Consider the following 14,928-nt stretch of genomic DNA (forward strand, 5'->3'; position numbering starts at 1 on the left):
ATCTTTCCATAATCATGCACCAGATTCCTTCAGCATGTATTGTTATACCTATAGAGTAGAGAGGACAGAAATACTCCTTTAGTGTTGTCCTATGTCAGGGAAAGTAGCAATTGGCTGGGAAAATCCACTCAAGCCCATCAGTTAATCTCCTTCTCAAAATACTTGTTGACTTGCTGATTCACTGGGTTTAGCACTTTGAGATGATGCAGAAGAAGTATGTATTTTCAGAGGGAGGTCAGCAATGGCAGACTACCAGATTCCCTCAAATGCTTTTTAAAGCTGAGCTCCATGTAGCAATTTAAGCATAAGGTAATGTAATATGCATTTGGTAAAAACATGCACAAATATATATGCATCTTCCTTACAGTAAGCACACATATGAATCTTCCTTGATATCAGCCTACTGTAATCTCTGTAGGGCAGAACATACAGTAGCTTCAGGAGGGATGAGCACAGAAATGACTATCAATCCTACAAGACTGACTGAACAGAATTACAAATATTTTGCAGGATTAAAGAGTTTTCCTATTAGTATTTAACTCAGTGTTCCCCAAAATGGTTAATATTGACCACATAGTTAATGGGACTATGCAATGGGTTGACAAACATGGCTTGGGGTCAAATGGTAATATCTGGGGGTCAATTAATGCTGGAAGGCAATTGGTGTCAAATTCTTTTGAGGTCTCTGTAGAGGTCCAAGCCAGTTCCTATTCCTGAGGGTCAGCAGGCTCGCGGTAAGACAATGTTACCTAGGGTTGGAAGGCCAGCTGCTAGAGAGAGTGGACTTGAGCAGTCTCTACAAGCTGTGTGTTGTTGCTGACCTCAATTACCAGCATGCTTTGCCTTGTGTGTCTGTGATTATATATACAGTGTATACTGTATATATAATCACTTATTGTAATCCCCCACCTCAAACTCTGTTGGAGGAGTGAGTACACCCATAGTAATAAAAGGGTGCCAAAGAACAGGTTGCTCTGCATTTGCTAAAAAAAAAAATCAGCATTTCAACAACCATAATGGCAGCTGCTGATACCGAGTGGAAGTATCGACAGTATTAACAAGAATCTATCAATATTTGTTGTAATATTTAGAGTATGTATTCAGTTGTTTGCATATAATAAATGTTTGGGGATCAATGAACAATCTGAAAGTTCATGAATGGGTTGATAAGCTGAAGAGCTTATCAACCCATAAAAACCAGTAAAAACCTGATGGACCTAACCATTCCCCAACTCTGTCAAACATGTTGACTGAAAGGTTTGGCTGTAGTTGTGCATAAGGGGGACCTGTGTCCAGGCTATGAACATTTAGGTGATTTACATATTCTTAACCAGCAGTAAATAAATGTTGAAAAGTTCTCACAGACATCTTTAGCTGGAGGTACCGTGGAGCAATTTAGCTTTAAAAGTTTACAGCAGAAGCACTAAGGTCATCCAAGGAATTCTTTCAGCAGCTTAGGTCCCCGTGCTTCCACTCCCACGCTTGTGCTCTTTTGTGCTTTACATTAAAGAAAACAAGGTTGGAAGGTTGCCGAGCCTCTGCTGGAAAGGGTGAGCTGTGCAGCTGAGAGAGCAACTTAAGACTTTAGTCATTCTGCTATGAACTTTAAGGATGAATTACTCATCAGTACCTGCAGTTACATGTATCAGTGAGGGCTTATTGTAAAAATCATTTAGTTTGCAAAGAATATGTAATTACTTGAATGTCCATGCCTGATCACAAATTCACATCACAACATATAAAATTGACTTTTGTATGTTGTAAAAAAAATAAGAAATCTCAAAACAAAAACTATTTTTTACTTCAATGAAAAAAATATTATATCTGAATGTTGTTAGTTAAACGCGAGAATTAAAACAAAAGACCATAACTTTTAAAAATGCACATTGTCCATGCTGAGATGGACCTTTCACTGGGCAGCAGTTCGGTGATTTCCTAATATTCTTACCACTGTGTGTTTACTTAAACCAATAAAGAATGTGATCCATGAATTAGGAAAGAATTAGCATTGGCCAGGATGTCAAATATGACCATCAGGTGAAGGACAAACATCTCTGCCAACCCTAACAAGAGTACTGCAGTAATCTGCTTTCTCTCGGAAAAGTTGTATTACAACATACCGAGGTCAGGTTTCTTGTCCTGAATACAGTGTTTGCTAGAATATACCTAAAGGTGCTGACAGACATGAGATGACAGTCTTCTCACCCAGCCTTTTTCTAGAACTACCACAAAACCTATTTTCCTTGCAGCTATAGGAACAGTGTTTATTCTCTAATCAGGAGTTTTCAGAATTTCCCATACTGCTGTTATTGTCACTTTTATCAGAATTTGCACAGAGCTTGAAGCAGACTTTAGTAGGAGAAATATCTAGGCTATCACTGCCATCCAGTTTTTCTGGCTCATAACCCAAAGTACACAGATCAGGAAGGTCTGATTTCAGTCTTTCACTTCCAGCATATGCTTGTTCTGGGTCAGTGAAATTATTCAAATGATTGACAGTAGAATTACTAGAATCTTCAGAACAAAGTCTACAAGAACTTTTTGCAGATTTCTCCCTGAACCCCATCAGTTCATCTCTCCCCGAACCCCATCAGTTCATCTCTCACAGTTATCTTTTGCTCCTCCTTTTAGATTGCAAGCTCTCACAGGCAGGGTCCTCCTAACCCTTCTGTATTGAATTGTAATGTCTCCCTTTATTTGGTAAAGTCATGCACAAACATTTGGCACTGTATAAATCCTGTATAATAACAACTTTGATATCGATATGCGTTCAAGATGTGCTTTAAAAGCCCAACTTCAGACCAAATGTTTTCTAGAGCGAGGAAGGGACTGAAACTTTTATTAATGCCAGTGTTCTCCTTGTAAAACTAATTTCATATTTGATAGGTAAGGGACAGTGAGGAAAATCTTTGCAATAGTGATAGAGATGACAATAAAACTTGAGAGGCTCCAACGCAGGGGTTGGCAACTTCGGCACACCAGCGGTTGTGGAACTAAAAATCTCATGACATTGCAAGACTGAGAACCACGGGCATTACTACCAGATGCAAAGGATTTGCAGTTTCAACACAGCTGGAGCGGCGAGGATGCCTACCCATTAACAAGATAGCCTTTGCAATGCTATCATACCAGAATACATTTTGGCCAAAGTTGGATTTTAAAGTGGACTGAAACTAGCGTTACATCTGCTTTAGTAGGCATTATAGGAGGTGTCAGTTCTCAGTCATGGGACTTGAAGCCTCAGTAGTAGTCACAATGAATTATGTCAGCATCCAGTGATCAGAGCTTCTGTCAGTCACATGACCTAACCACTGACTTCAGGACATATGACCTTGAATCAGAGTGCTCCAAGACCTGCTTTCCAAAGCTCACGGGCCAGTTTTTGCAGACTTTTCTACATCCTATCATGCTTTATCTAATAAAGAGGATGCAACTTTAATTGCAAAATAAAGGACAGACAATGCCATAGTTTTCAAAACGATCTTTATTTTGTTTGAAGGTCTAATACAATGTTTTAAAGCAACTTAAAACGAGACACAGAGCTTTATCAAAGCTATAGCTCAAAGTTTCAGAGGCACAACTTTATTAAATTGCCTTGTAAAGGCAAATTACTACTAACCATCCTTTCCTCCCCCAAACAAAAGACCAAAGTATTAATGGTGTTTAACAAAGTTAATTTTCTTTAATGTTGTATAAACATTGAACAGAATTTGAAATAGGAATAAAAAAAAAAATAGCAGCACATTGGGCAGCTAATGCAGTCGTACGGTGACATGTAATAATGAATTTATTGATGTAGCAAGTCATAAAGAGTGATGCATTCAGCTGTTGAGGATATAAAATTTGGCATGTTTTGCTTCTGCCAGGAAACGAGCAACAAAAACGCTCAGTTGCAAAGAGAACCTGAACACCAAACGAAGAGATGTGATCAACACAAAATACCATGAGCACCCAGGGCCTACAGGCGACAGTTGCCCAGATTTGAAATGAGAAAATATGTCAAGTCTAGCTCACTGACAGGCTACACCTAAAATAGAAGTGCCTTTATATGAGAGATCTTATAGAAACATTCACAAATATACATGTAAACATTTTAGACATGAGTTGGAACTGGAGATATCTGTGATAATATAAAAACAATTTAAAAAAAAATCACTCCTCACAACATGCTTCAGCCAAGTCATCTCTGTAAACAGGTGCAAGTCTTGTGTTTAAACCATTAGAACACCAACAAAAAATTTTGGGTCTCGGATTAACTGCCTGTTAGCCAATCAAAAAATAGTAAGAAAGGAGACAGCAGACAGTTAGACCTTGAGGAGGTTTGTCTAAGGATGGACTTTTTCAAGAGACAACTTAGCTGAAGCAAGAGGAATCTGCAGAGGTGTGGGGAAAGATTTCAAAAAAGATATACATCTTTCCTAACTTATCATGGAGGCAACCTTGTTGTGGGCTGAAATCAATAGTACGCCCTATCTATTCACCAGGATACAATAAGTCATAATAAAGTCACTATGTCATGAGGCAATAGAGCCTCATATCACAGCAAGTTAATCTATTACAGAAACAGGCTACATTCTCTAAAGTATTAGCTTCATAAACAAAAGGCCTGCTAGCACCATGAATGGCAATTGGTACACTTTAAGGCAGGACTGGACAAATGCCAGAAGCCAGGTAGCCAATGTGCCTTAAAAATTACAGCTAGCACCTAACGTTTTAGCTTTTCTCTAGTTGTCAATGGAGCTGGCCCTTAAAAAAATATCCTTTAGGCTCCTGGATTGGACAGACTGGCTCCTCAATTCCATATTAGTTTGTCCACCCCTGCTTTAAGGGCAAGGAAACATTCTATTTTTCGCCAATTTCATACCATTACAAAAACATGAAGGTAGCCAACGCTCACAGGCAATCATATTATCAACAGATTAAAAATCCACTCCCACTGGAGTGGATTGGTTACTTCCTGCTTTGTCTTTCCACATCTCATATAATAAGACCAAAGTCTTGCATTCAGCCTGCCATTTGTAATGGCACAATTTAGATATCTTACGTTCCAACCCAATCTAACTTGTCTCTTCATATAGCTTACCTTATGTTTTAGGTACATAGCTTTAAGAGTTATTTACAATAAAAAAAAATTCAGTGAGCTTTGGCACTCCAGAAATTGCTTAAAACTTGATCAGATACTTGCTGAGCACCAAGGGACACGTAGTCCAGCATATGGCTAGCTTGCTGAAAGCTACTCATGCATATTCACAATAATTTCATAGATTCAAAGGACTACTAAATGTAATGCCACAAGTTATTTATAGAAAAGTTTTTTTTTTACATTCATAAATACAATTTTTTTTTTAAACTGCCTTTAAAATCATTGAAAGACACCGTATTCAGCCTTTTTTAGGCAGTAGTTAGCTGATGAGACAGCAATAGTTCCCAAAACATTAAAGGTCTGACATTCTGTAAAGCTGAGAATTTTGGCTGCTCTGTTTCTGAACGCAAGATGTGTTATCACAGTGTTCCAACTTGTAATTTACTTTTAGTAGCCCTTTAAACCCCCCTTCTGCCAATTGATCTCCCTACTCTTACCAAACACATTATACACGTCATTTAAAAAAAAAAAAAAAGTCTCTCCTGAAACGATTGAGTATAGTGTTGTGCTTCAGAAATCAGCATGGTGTACCTTAAAAAGGATGAACAGTGCATTTCATAAACTTGGTTCTTCCTTATAGCTAAAGAATTTTTAATTATTCATGTAATATTACCGGTATGAGAGAGTAAAATAAACTACCGAAAAAGGGGAAAAAATATGGCTTAAAATCGGGAAAAAAAATAAAGTATGCTTTTCCCAGAGTCTTACGGAAAACTGCATATGAAAAATAATTGTCTTCAATCCTTAAATTATCAAAACGTCTATAATTATCAAAGTACCGAACACCTTCCTTTATCACTGGGAACCAATGATACAAGGTTACTATTCACTCATACAAGAACCGGGCCGTATGATTCCAGCACTTAACATTTCTAAAGAAATGAAAAAGTAGTATTAGATGTTTTAAAGTTTAACACAATGGCATTAACACGCAACCAATTTACAGACTGCGGAAGCAAATAAGTTTGTTACAAGAGTAGGAATAGAAAAAAAAGTCTGAGAATGCACAGACCCCAGAGTAAAAAGTTTGGTTTTTAGAATACGCCATGTAGTTCGTATAAATACGTTTGTGTCCAGGCCTTAAAAGTTTGCAAGCTATTTGTAAGTCCTGGAGCACCGACAATGCAAAATAACTGAATATCGTCGTGGAGTACTATTCACCCCGGTCTAACGTGTAAAGCAATGTACAGTGGCTAAGGTACGGTAGTCAAATAGCCAAAATAAAATGTATATTGTGTCAGGAAATACAAGGCAGGCAGTTGCAAATACTATAGAATACAAAACTCGAGCAAGGGTATGCCACTGCCTGAAACAGCCACCAATCAGAACAAAGATTACCTAAAAAAAAAAAAAAATTGACCTGTGTCACCGCAGGGTTAAAAGTGCTAAAACCGGTAAAATGATATGGTACAGCCAATGACACTTTGTATCCTACAGTATGCCACACTCATCTGAAAGTCATTCCATTAAAATCTTTGGAAACCAAAACTGGAGGTCAGAAATTCTGATTCAGAAAAACACAATTTATTCGGGGCTCTGAATAAGCAAAAAACCAACCCGGTCTAGCCATACCGCTCCAAACTGCCCCACTTCCTTTGTTTTCACAACACGTTTTAAAGTTTCTTTTAAAATCATTGCAGTGACATCATCTTATGGCAGGGTTAGCATGCTACACATTGAAATGATGGGTCTATCTTTCAGAACAAACGGGAAAAAGGCAGAAAGTTTTTTTCTTTTCTTTTTTGTGCGTGCTTTCTACCCGGTTAGAAGCAATAAAAGGACAGAGGACGAGAAGGCCCTAAGCATGTTACCAAAAGTACCATAATTCGAAACAAACCAGTATACAACACTGTCAAACTCTGATTCTTTGTTTATATATTTATATATCTTAAAGGTTTATTTTTTTTTCTTTATTAAGAAAGCAGCTTTGAAGCTCATTAGGCACTGCCCAACAATGCATTAAATCAAAGATTTGTAATGAACTTTTTTTTTTTTTTCTTCTTCTTTAATGTTGGGCTTAAGCCAAGTTCTCTATACATTGTATGCTAAAATAGCTCTTGTTTAAAGTTCCTAGATTCTCTCCGCTTCGAACACTCTTCTTTTTCCCACAACATACTGCACAATTTCTGAACAAAAAAAAAAAGACAACAAAACTACAACAACAAAAAAGGTAACATTTCACAAATAGAACGGTATGTTATTGATACGTATAAAACAAAAAAATAACAGCTTAAAGAAAAATGGATGTTGCATAGCATTAAGGATTCAGCAGTCAGCAAAATAAAAAGTAGACAGTTTGGTATTGGTAGGTTCCATTTTGATAGCTAGTCCCATCCATCTTGTCACCATCCATGTTAAATAGGTTCATTTTGTTTAATGACAGTCTTATTAAAACACTTCCTGGCACTTTGCTGCATATACTTGGCGTGGCTGAATTGCGAACCAGTGTCCTTTATGCAGACTTCTCTTTAGAAACGATGAAAAGTGCCATTTTGCTACATATGTTTGTTTTCGTTTAGGAAAATGAAACAATCTGCAAGGCTTTGTGGGGTAGATCAGGTGAGCGCTAGGCCACAAAGTCCTCCAAAGGCTGCAATGGAACGTTTTGTGTCCCCTCCCCCCTCCCCAAAAAAAGAAAAACAGTACTCTACTAACAAAAAGACACCTTGGCTTCTTGGATCTGCGGTGACCAACATTCAAGCTGGTAAAGCTTCAAAAGAATGTAAACAAGCACCATGGTGAAGGCCTCGAGGAACCTGCAGGCCCGGGAGATAGGCTTGTAATACCATATCTTTCTGTTGCTGTGCTTCTTGGGTTTCAAAGCAAGCACAATAGCTTAGAAACATACATTCACAGCTTAACACTCATCTCCTGCTTCCATGGCGAAAGAAAGCTCTTTTCTCATCTGAAGGTAGCTTTGATACTGCAGCTCAATCTTGTGAAGTAGGCGGACGAGGGAGCTTTAGGATTTTATTTTATCCCTTTGCCGAAACCGGCATCAGCTTAGTCGATGGAGAGTTTGTTAGGTGTTCATCGCCTTTGCTGTGCATATACTGGATATGCTAGTGTGACGTTCAGAGAGTCATTGTGCTGTACAAGTGACGTATGTTGGTAATGTAGCACCAGTTCTTTCAAAGAGTTATATAAGTTGTATGGTTCTGCAAATCCATAGCCCGTAAGGGTCTTGTTTATGACACAGTGCTTGACCTCCCCATCCGCTCTGCAAGGAAAAAAATAATCCATAAACAACCTATGCACTGTAGTAATTCAAGGACACATTGAGCATGATTTATGTGATCATTGGGTCCCACCTCTACATCTTTCAAGGTAATTTAGAAATTCCTTTTGTATCTTAATCTTGAAAGCTCAACTCCAGCCATACTGTATTGTTCTGGCTTGGGAGTTGGGAGGGTCAAAACCTTGGTCAGATTTTTATAGCGGTCTGTGTCCCCATTGAGATATGCTCCATCTTCTGGTCCTGCTGATAGGGCGTCAGAGGAACAGGAAAGTGACACTGGGTATAAACTGCAATAAACACTTTTAGTAGTCTGTGTGTGGATTGCCTGTCTGTACTTCCTGTCCCAGTGTCTTGTTTCCTGTGCTGGTGTCTCAAATAGAGTGATTACACTCTATTCAAATTGAAAGCCTACAAAAATGTTCTTAGTGTAGGGCTAAAAGTAAAAGGTTCAGAGAACTCGATAGACATTCAACAAAGTTTGGTACAATTTATAAATATACGTACACTACAGAGCAGGCGTAGCACCCTTGTTTGCTGCTCTCCCGTACAAGGAATGTACCATCGCGCTTTCCGCGTAAAAGATTCTCTGCTTGACTTCTGTTAATATTTCCTACGTTCCATGTTCTTTCATCGTGGTGGGGCAAGTCCTCATCTTCAACTGTGGAGTACTGACTAGAATGGACGAAAATAAAAATAAAGTTAATTAATGAAGGAGCCCATACAAATATTGTTTCTGCATTTCCTGCTCGAGTCAAAGTTACATAAATCTTTGTCCTAATGACTGTGGTGCAACACTATTCAAGTCAGAAATGGGGCCTTCAGCAGCACATAGGTTGCAGAACCAAACCGCTTGATTTAAATTTAAACAACTCCTGGACAGCTTATGGGCTTGTGTACATTACTGTTTTTTTTGCTGCTGACATTTGAGAAGCAGTTCTGAAAGGATTTAGAATGTTTTGTTTGAATTTTGATCTTATGGAGTTGTGTTCACCTGTTTTAACTGCTGCTTGTCCCATCTGAATTACTTTTCCTTCCCATAAAATTCAACGTGAATGCAAACAAGTCAGAAACATCTCAAATGCATCTGAAGTCTTACGACTCAAATTAAACACATGCTGCATTTGACTTTTTGATTCTGATGTCTTTGCACAGAAACACTAAAACTGCATCTCTACAAAACTGTTCGGGTATTAAATCTTTCTGCCCCAATTAGGTAAATATAAATGTGTTATTCCATAGTGATCTGTCAAATGAAATTCACGCAATTCTGATAACCATGAAGTCTAAAATAAGCTAAATGTGACATTTATGCAATAGCCAAGAATTTAAATTTGTCATTGGATACTGAGAAGGCTGCAAAGTGCTGAGCAATGATGAGTTTCATTCTACATGTGGCAGTCAGAACTAGAGTCTTAGTAACACTTACTCTTCTGTGTTCTCGCTGCCCAACCACTCGTTTAGTTTCTTCTGTCGAACACCTTTCTGTGTCAGCCACCTGAAACAAAGAATAAGCACAGAATTAGGTAAACCTATGTTGCTTTTACAAGAAGAATTCTACACTTTAAAAAAGTGAAATAAATATAGGAAGATCCTTACATTAAGTACTGGTCTCTGGTCTTCCTCAATTGTATGAGGTCTGGCTTAATACTATTCATACGTTTGTCAATCTCACGGTATTCTGCAGCCTGCTTCTTTAGGTCTTCCTCAAGTCTACGTTTACTGTCAACAATTTCACTGATTCTTGATTTCAGCTTCTCGTAATTGTGCAAGATCCTAGAAAAAAGAAAATGGTTCAATTATATGCCTAGCCCAAAGACAAATAAGATCATCAGAACATATTTGCATTATAATACATGCATATTTCTAAATGGTTTAATCCCTTTAATATTGCAAATGTTGATATGCCAGAAATACGGTGTGCTCTAAACCTCTAGTGTGGGTTGACTACACCCTGAAATCCCAAGCAATGTTGTCGGCTTTACCCGAGTACTCTGCTGGACTACATAACTCCACCTACCCCCAACCCTTCTGTCCCACTCCACATGCAAAGTGGGATTTCTTTCCCAGCAAAACAATGTGGCTTCCCTAACTCCCAGGAGCCTGGCACTGCACTGTGTATAGGGAAAGGACTCTTGGGGGATATAGATCAATCTTGGGGTGTAGCTACATTAATAGGAAATGAGCTCCAAAGCAGATGTCCTTGAAGGAACTTTACAAGACTGCTGATGATGTCACAGAAATTTCTTGTTACAGGAACAAGGTACAATACATGCTTTAGAAGGGAAGAGCAAGGTTTGGGGGTAAATTTGGGTCATGCCTTTTCAAATCCTTTAAGAGTCTATTACTTTGCAAATACATTCTGCTAGTCTTTAAACCAATTTAAAACCTTCAAAGGGCCACATTACTCTACAGATTAGCAAACACTTGGTTGTAAAGCACCTCCACCAACTCTTTCAAGTGAGAACACAGTGTTCTGAGTCTTAAGAAGGACTTGTATCACTGGAAAACAAATCTTTTTACAAGAAAGGTCTTCTATTAGAAGTACAGAAATCTTTCTACACTTGTGGTCTAGCATCCATGGTGCTTGTTCCTGAACTTCATCAACTTGAAGTTGACTCTCTTTTCAAAAGCAATTACGAAAGTACATTACAAAGTTGGGTACCTTTGCAAATCAAAGTCTCTGAATTTGCATCCCTCAATAACTTTATCAGCATAATGACATCCTTACAAAACTCAAAGATTTAGTCTTATCGAGTAAATGAAACTTGTGACTTGCATACCTCTGTATTTCCTTCTCATTTCCCTCGCGACGGAATTTGTCTATGTACTCCTTGCTGTACTTTTCTTGCGTTTGACACTGTTCTTCAAATATTTTAATGGTTTCATTAAATGCTTCAATGGCTGTTCTTTTCATTTGAATTTCCTGCAAGAGTCAAAAAAGCTTTATGTTATATCTAGCACGGAGACCATAGGCCTACGGAATCATGAGTTGGGAGTTTAAAAAAAAAATCACATGAATTGAAAATGGGTCAGTTCCTATATTAAGGTGTTGGGAGTGCCTTTGATGTCTGTTGACCACTGAACACTTTTCAGGAGCTTCATTCTCCAAGTCATCAGGCATTCACCAACCCTTCAAATCTCTAATAAGCTATTTTAGGGATTTGTAAGTCAATAACTAAAATATGTCGCATTTTACCTGAGATGTCCTGGTGTAGTCCTCATACAGTCTATCATACTCCTGATTTTTCTCTTGGAATTGCAGGTTATACTCGTGTAACTTCTTTCCAACAGCTTCTATGCTGTCTTCTTTTACTACTTGATCCTTAAAGAAAAAAAAAAAAGAACAAGGCCGTTATTGAATGGTTCTAGTGGGAACATTTTGAGACCAGATAATAATCAGCAACATTAGTGGAAAGCATAAAATCTTTGCCTACCTGTTGTAGCCTTGACACTGCATACGTGAGCCTGACATCCAGTTTTGGGTTGTATTGGGCCAAAGACTCGTTTCCGTAGTGGGTAATAAGTTCAACCACCGAGTTGAATGTAAATGGTTCAGAAAAGCCATATTTTCCATCTCGGTGAAAGATTTTAATGAGTTTGTTATTTCCCCCTTTCCTAAAAAAAAAAAAAAAAGTAATCAAACACACTGGGGTTAAAAATCATGTATGGAGAAACAAAGACCTGAACTTGTGACAGCTGACTGAAACGGTACATAAAAATCATAAGGTCATGCCTTCTCACCTTAGTGTAAGTGTGTAATCACCATGCATTTTAGTAGATGCATCTCGTACCAAGAAGGTACCATCAGTGGTATCACGTAGTTTCTCATTAACCTCCTCCCTGGAAGAAATAAAATAGCAAATTACAAACTTTCAACCACAGTGCAAATACTTTTGACAGCACAAATCTCTAAAACAATTCAAATGCTCATAATACAGTAGAGGGCCATGTGTAAAGTCAAAGTAGCAAAGTGCAGGTCCAGAAAAAAAAAAAAACCCTCCCACAAACACATGGCTAGACATGCTGCAACAGGATATCTATTGCCTTTTCCCGGCTAATATGCTCCATTCAAACAACTATTTTTGACTATTCATTTGATCTCAAAGTATTTGGAGCTGCAGTCAAGTAGTCTGACACTTGAATCATAAGTGGGTGTTGTGTGGAATCTGGAGTGCAGGAACAGTTGCTAGATACAAATTCTAAAATAACATTAATTGTAGGTAAATTGGGCCCTTGGCCAAACTAAAGAAGGGTTAAAAGGATGTACTGCTTTGTAGTCTGGTGTAAAAATACACAGGCAGAGGCATAGATGGATATTGTCTGCAAGCAAAACTGACAGCAACAATTGTAGCCCTCTACAAACATCAGGAAGGACATACCTTGAAATATCCCCCCAGTACCACTCAGCATCTTGCAGAGACATGATGCGGCTAGTACCGTTGTTTATTACAGGACTGGGTTTGGGAGGTTTTGGTGGCAGTGCTGAAAGAAAGAACATACAAAATTAAATTTTGCCCACTTAATGCTAAAAAGTCACAAAATATTTGCTAAATCTATAACGTATCAAATAACAGTACGTTTCTCAAAAAGAAAACCTCTGCACAGTAACTCCAATTAGCAAATCACCTATACAATGCTCTACGTTGCTAGGCAGAGTCAGCCTTCATTGACTTGCAAAAGAGGTGACGAAATGCAGCCTGAAGAAAGAAGTACTTTGAAGACCAAATAAATGAATGCATGCGCCTTAGCCCCGAGAACGTCACCACATCAAACTGCTAAAAGCATCAATCTGTGACCCAAATATGTCTGATGCTAATCTCTGCATAAAATACAGCATTTTAATCTGCCTTATTATCGCACAAGCTGCCAATGTAGCAACAATGAAAGACAATATACAATGCAATTAACCTAGAAGAGAAGCAACTCGAAGATCCCATCCAGCGCCAAGTCACAGAGCTGCTGCTGAACAAAAGACTGCCACTGTCAGAAATGAAAAGGTTACATTGTTACCTGGTGCATCCATCTCAATGTAGAAAATCAGATCTGCCTCGTAATGTATGTCTAACTTGTCATAATCCGGGCTGCCTTCATCCACACGCCACATAGTGTTGCACATAGTCCAGATAAGTAATACAGCCCAGAGCTCCTTTGAAATGCTGTCTTGGAATTAATTTTAAAACCCTTAAGGGGCTGCACAGAAACCTATTACATCATCCGAGCCGTCCAATCAAATGTACTAAAAGACGGGCCACTCCTGTGTCTCTGTCCGTCTTCCACACTAACCTTACATTCACATTTGCACTGGAGGAATGTGATTTGCATTGGATGGGACCATAAAATGCCTGTAATAAAAAGGCTTTTCATCTGGCTCCTTTTGCATCGGACAGAAGGGCTTGCACAATGCAATTCCCTCCTTATGAGCGTGCGGAATGGTTCATTCCGCTGCTGGCAGCCTGCTGAGCTGATCGGCTGCAGCACGTACCACTGACAATCGCCTCTCTTGTGTGAGGAGCAGGCACAGCGACATGCAGCAATGTCTTACTAACATGATGTCATGCAAATAGCCAGACAGCTGACCAGACGAGCTGGAACGAGGCATTCCTGATGCAGATACAAGGATTTCAATGTTCAGCTATCCCGTGTTAAAGTATCATGTCCAATGCAAGTCATGTCACTTCCTGAAGGTGCAATGACTAACTCATGTCAAACAAAGCTTGAAAAATTCCCACGCCAACGCTGTATGAAAACCAATGTTACCTTGCTGATATCTCTGTATAGCTAGGAAGGGGAGCCAACGCATCAAAGATAAACTCGATTTACAGCAGATGCTGAACTTCATGGGTGAGAAGGACATTAACCTCTTGTAGAAAAAAACAACCTTATTTGTACCAAACACTTCAAAATCCCGGTGTAGTTTAGGCTTTCTAAACCTTTTCTGCCCGACTCCTTCATTTTATCATGGTGGGGAAATTCACTGAAACAAAGGGTTGACCCTATCTGTACATTAAAGCTCAAGTTGGCCTATGGGTCTGAATGAGAAAAAAACATCAGTGTATTAGCCAACTTTAAGCTCTCCCCATCCACACTGTTAACATGAACCTTCCCCTCTGGGCTATTGTTCTCGGACAGTGGCAAGCGTGCAGCTGTCAGAATACCTGGATAGTGACTGCATCTGACTGGATGTTTGGCCGGAAGACTTCAGACCATCTTCACTGACAACAGTGGACTCCAAAATCGAGAAGGGGTGCCGAATGGATCACACATTAACCGAGTCAGTAAGGCTCGACCCAAATTTGACCAGTGTATGGCCAGCTTAAGTTTTGCTTGCTACTGAATTCTTACACCTGAAATGTCCGGAGCTACACTTTGCCATCACCTGCAAGATGTCAATATCCAACAATATACAGGAAGACACTACAGAGATGTACAACTATAATCAGCTGTCACTTAGGTCAAATTTACAGCCTTTGCACACTATTTGTTTGCATGTATAGGGTGACAAAGGGCAAAAAAATAAAGACATACAAGCACTATATATATATATATA

The 14,928-nt window shown here is 38.9% G+C and overlaps 1 protein-coding gene across 4 annotated transcripts in view; it reads right to left on the reverse strand.

Moving 5' to 3' along the window:
- Window positions 1-7,478: 7,478 nt before the first annotated feature.
- Window positions 7,479-14,928, reverse strand: part of PIK3R1 (phosphoinositide-3-kinase regulatory subunit 1) — a 70,188-nt gene continuing 62,738 nt past the window's right edge. For 2 of the 4 annotated variants that reach the window (XM_018569255.1, XM_018569273.1), the window contains 9 exons: window positions 12,761-12,863; window positions 12,123-12,221; window positions 11,816-11,996; window positions 11,578-11,703; window positions 11,162-11,304; window positions 9,978-10,154; window positions 9,808-9,876; window positions 8,886-9,053; window positions 7,479-8,363 (listed from right to left, as the gene is read on the reverse strand). In XM_018569255.1, coding sequence (XP_018424757.1) covers window positions 8,174-8,363; window positions 8,886-9,053; window positions 9,808-9,876; window positions 9,978-10,154; window positions 11,162-11,304; window positions 11,578-11,703; window positions 11,816-11,996; window positions 12,123-12,221; window positions 12,761-12,863 — 1,256 coding nt within the window. In that variant the 3' untranslated portion in view covers window positions 7,479-8,173. Of the gene's footprint in view, window positions 8,364-8,885; window positions 9,054-9,807; window positions 9,877-9,977; window positions 10,155-11,161; window positions 11,305-11,577; window positions 11,704-11,815; window positions 11,997-12,122; window positions 12,222-12,760; window positions 12,864-13,391; window positions 13,916-14,928 lie in introns of those variants that run through there. The other 2 variants (XM_018569265.1, XM_018569281.1) reach the window with 2 other exon arrangements.

This window comes from Nanorana parkeri, unplaced genomic scaffold (genome assembly GCF_000935625.1).
Source record: "Nanorana parkeri isolate BGI_ZX_2015 unplaced genomic scaffold, ASM93562v1 scaffold34, whole genome shotgun sequence".
NCBI lineage: Eukaryota > Metazoa > Chordata > Amphibia > Anura > Dicroglossidae > Nanorana > Nanorana parkeri.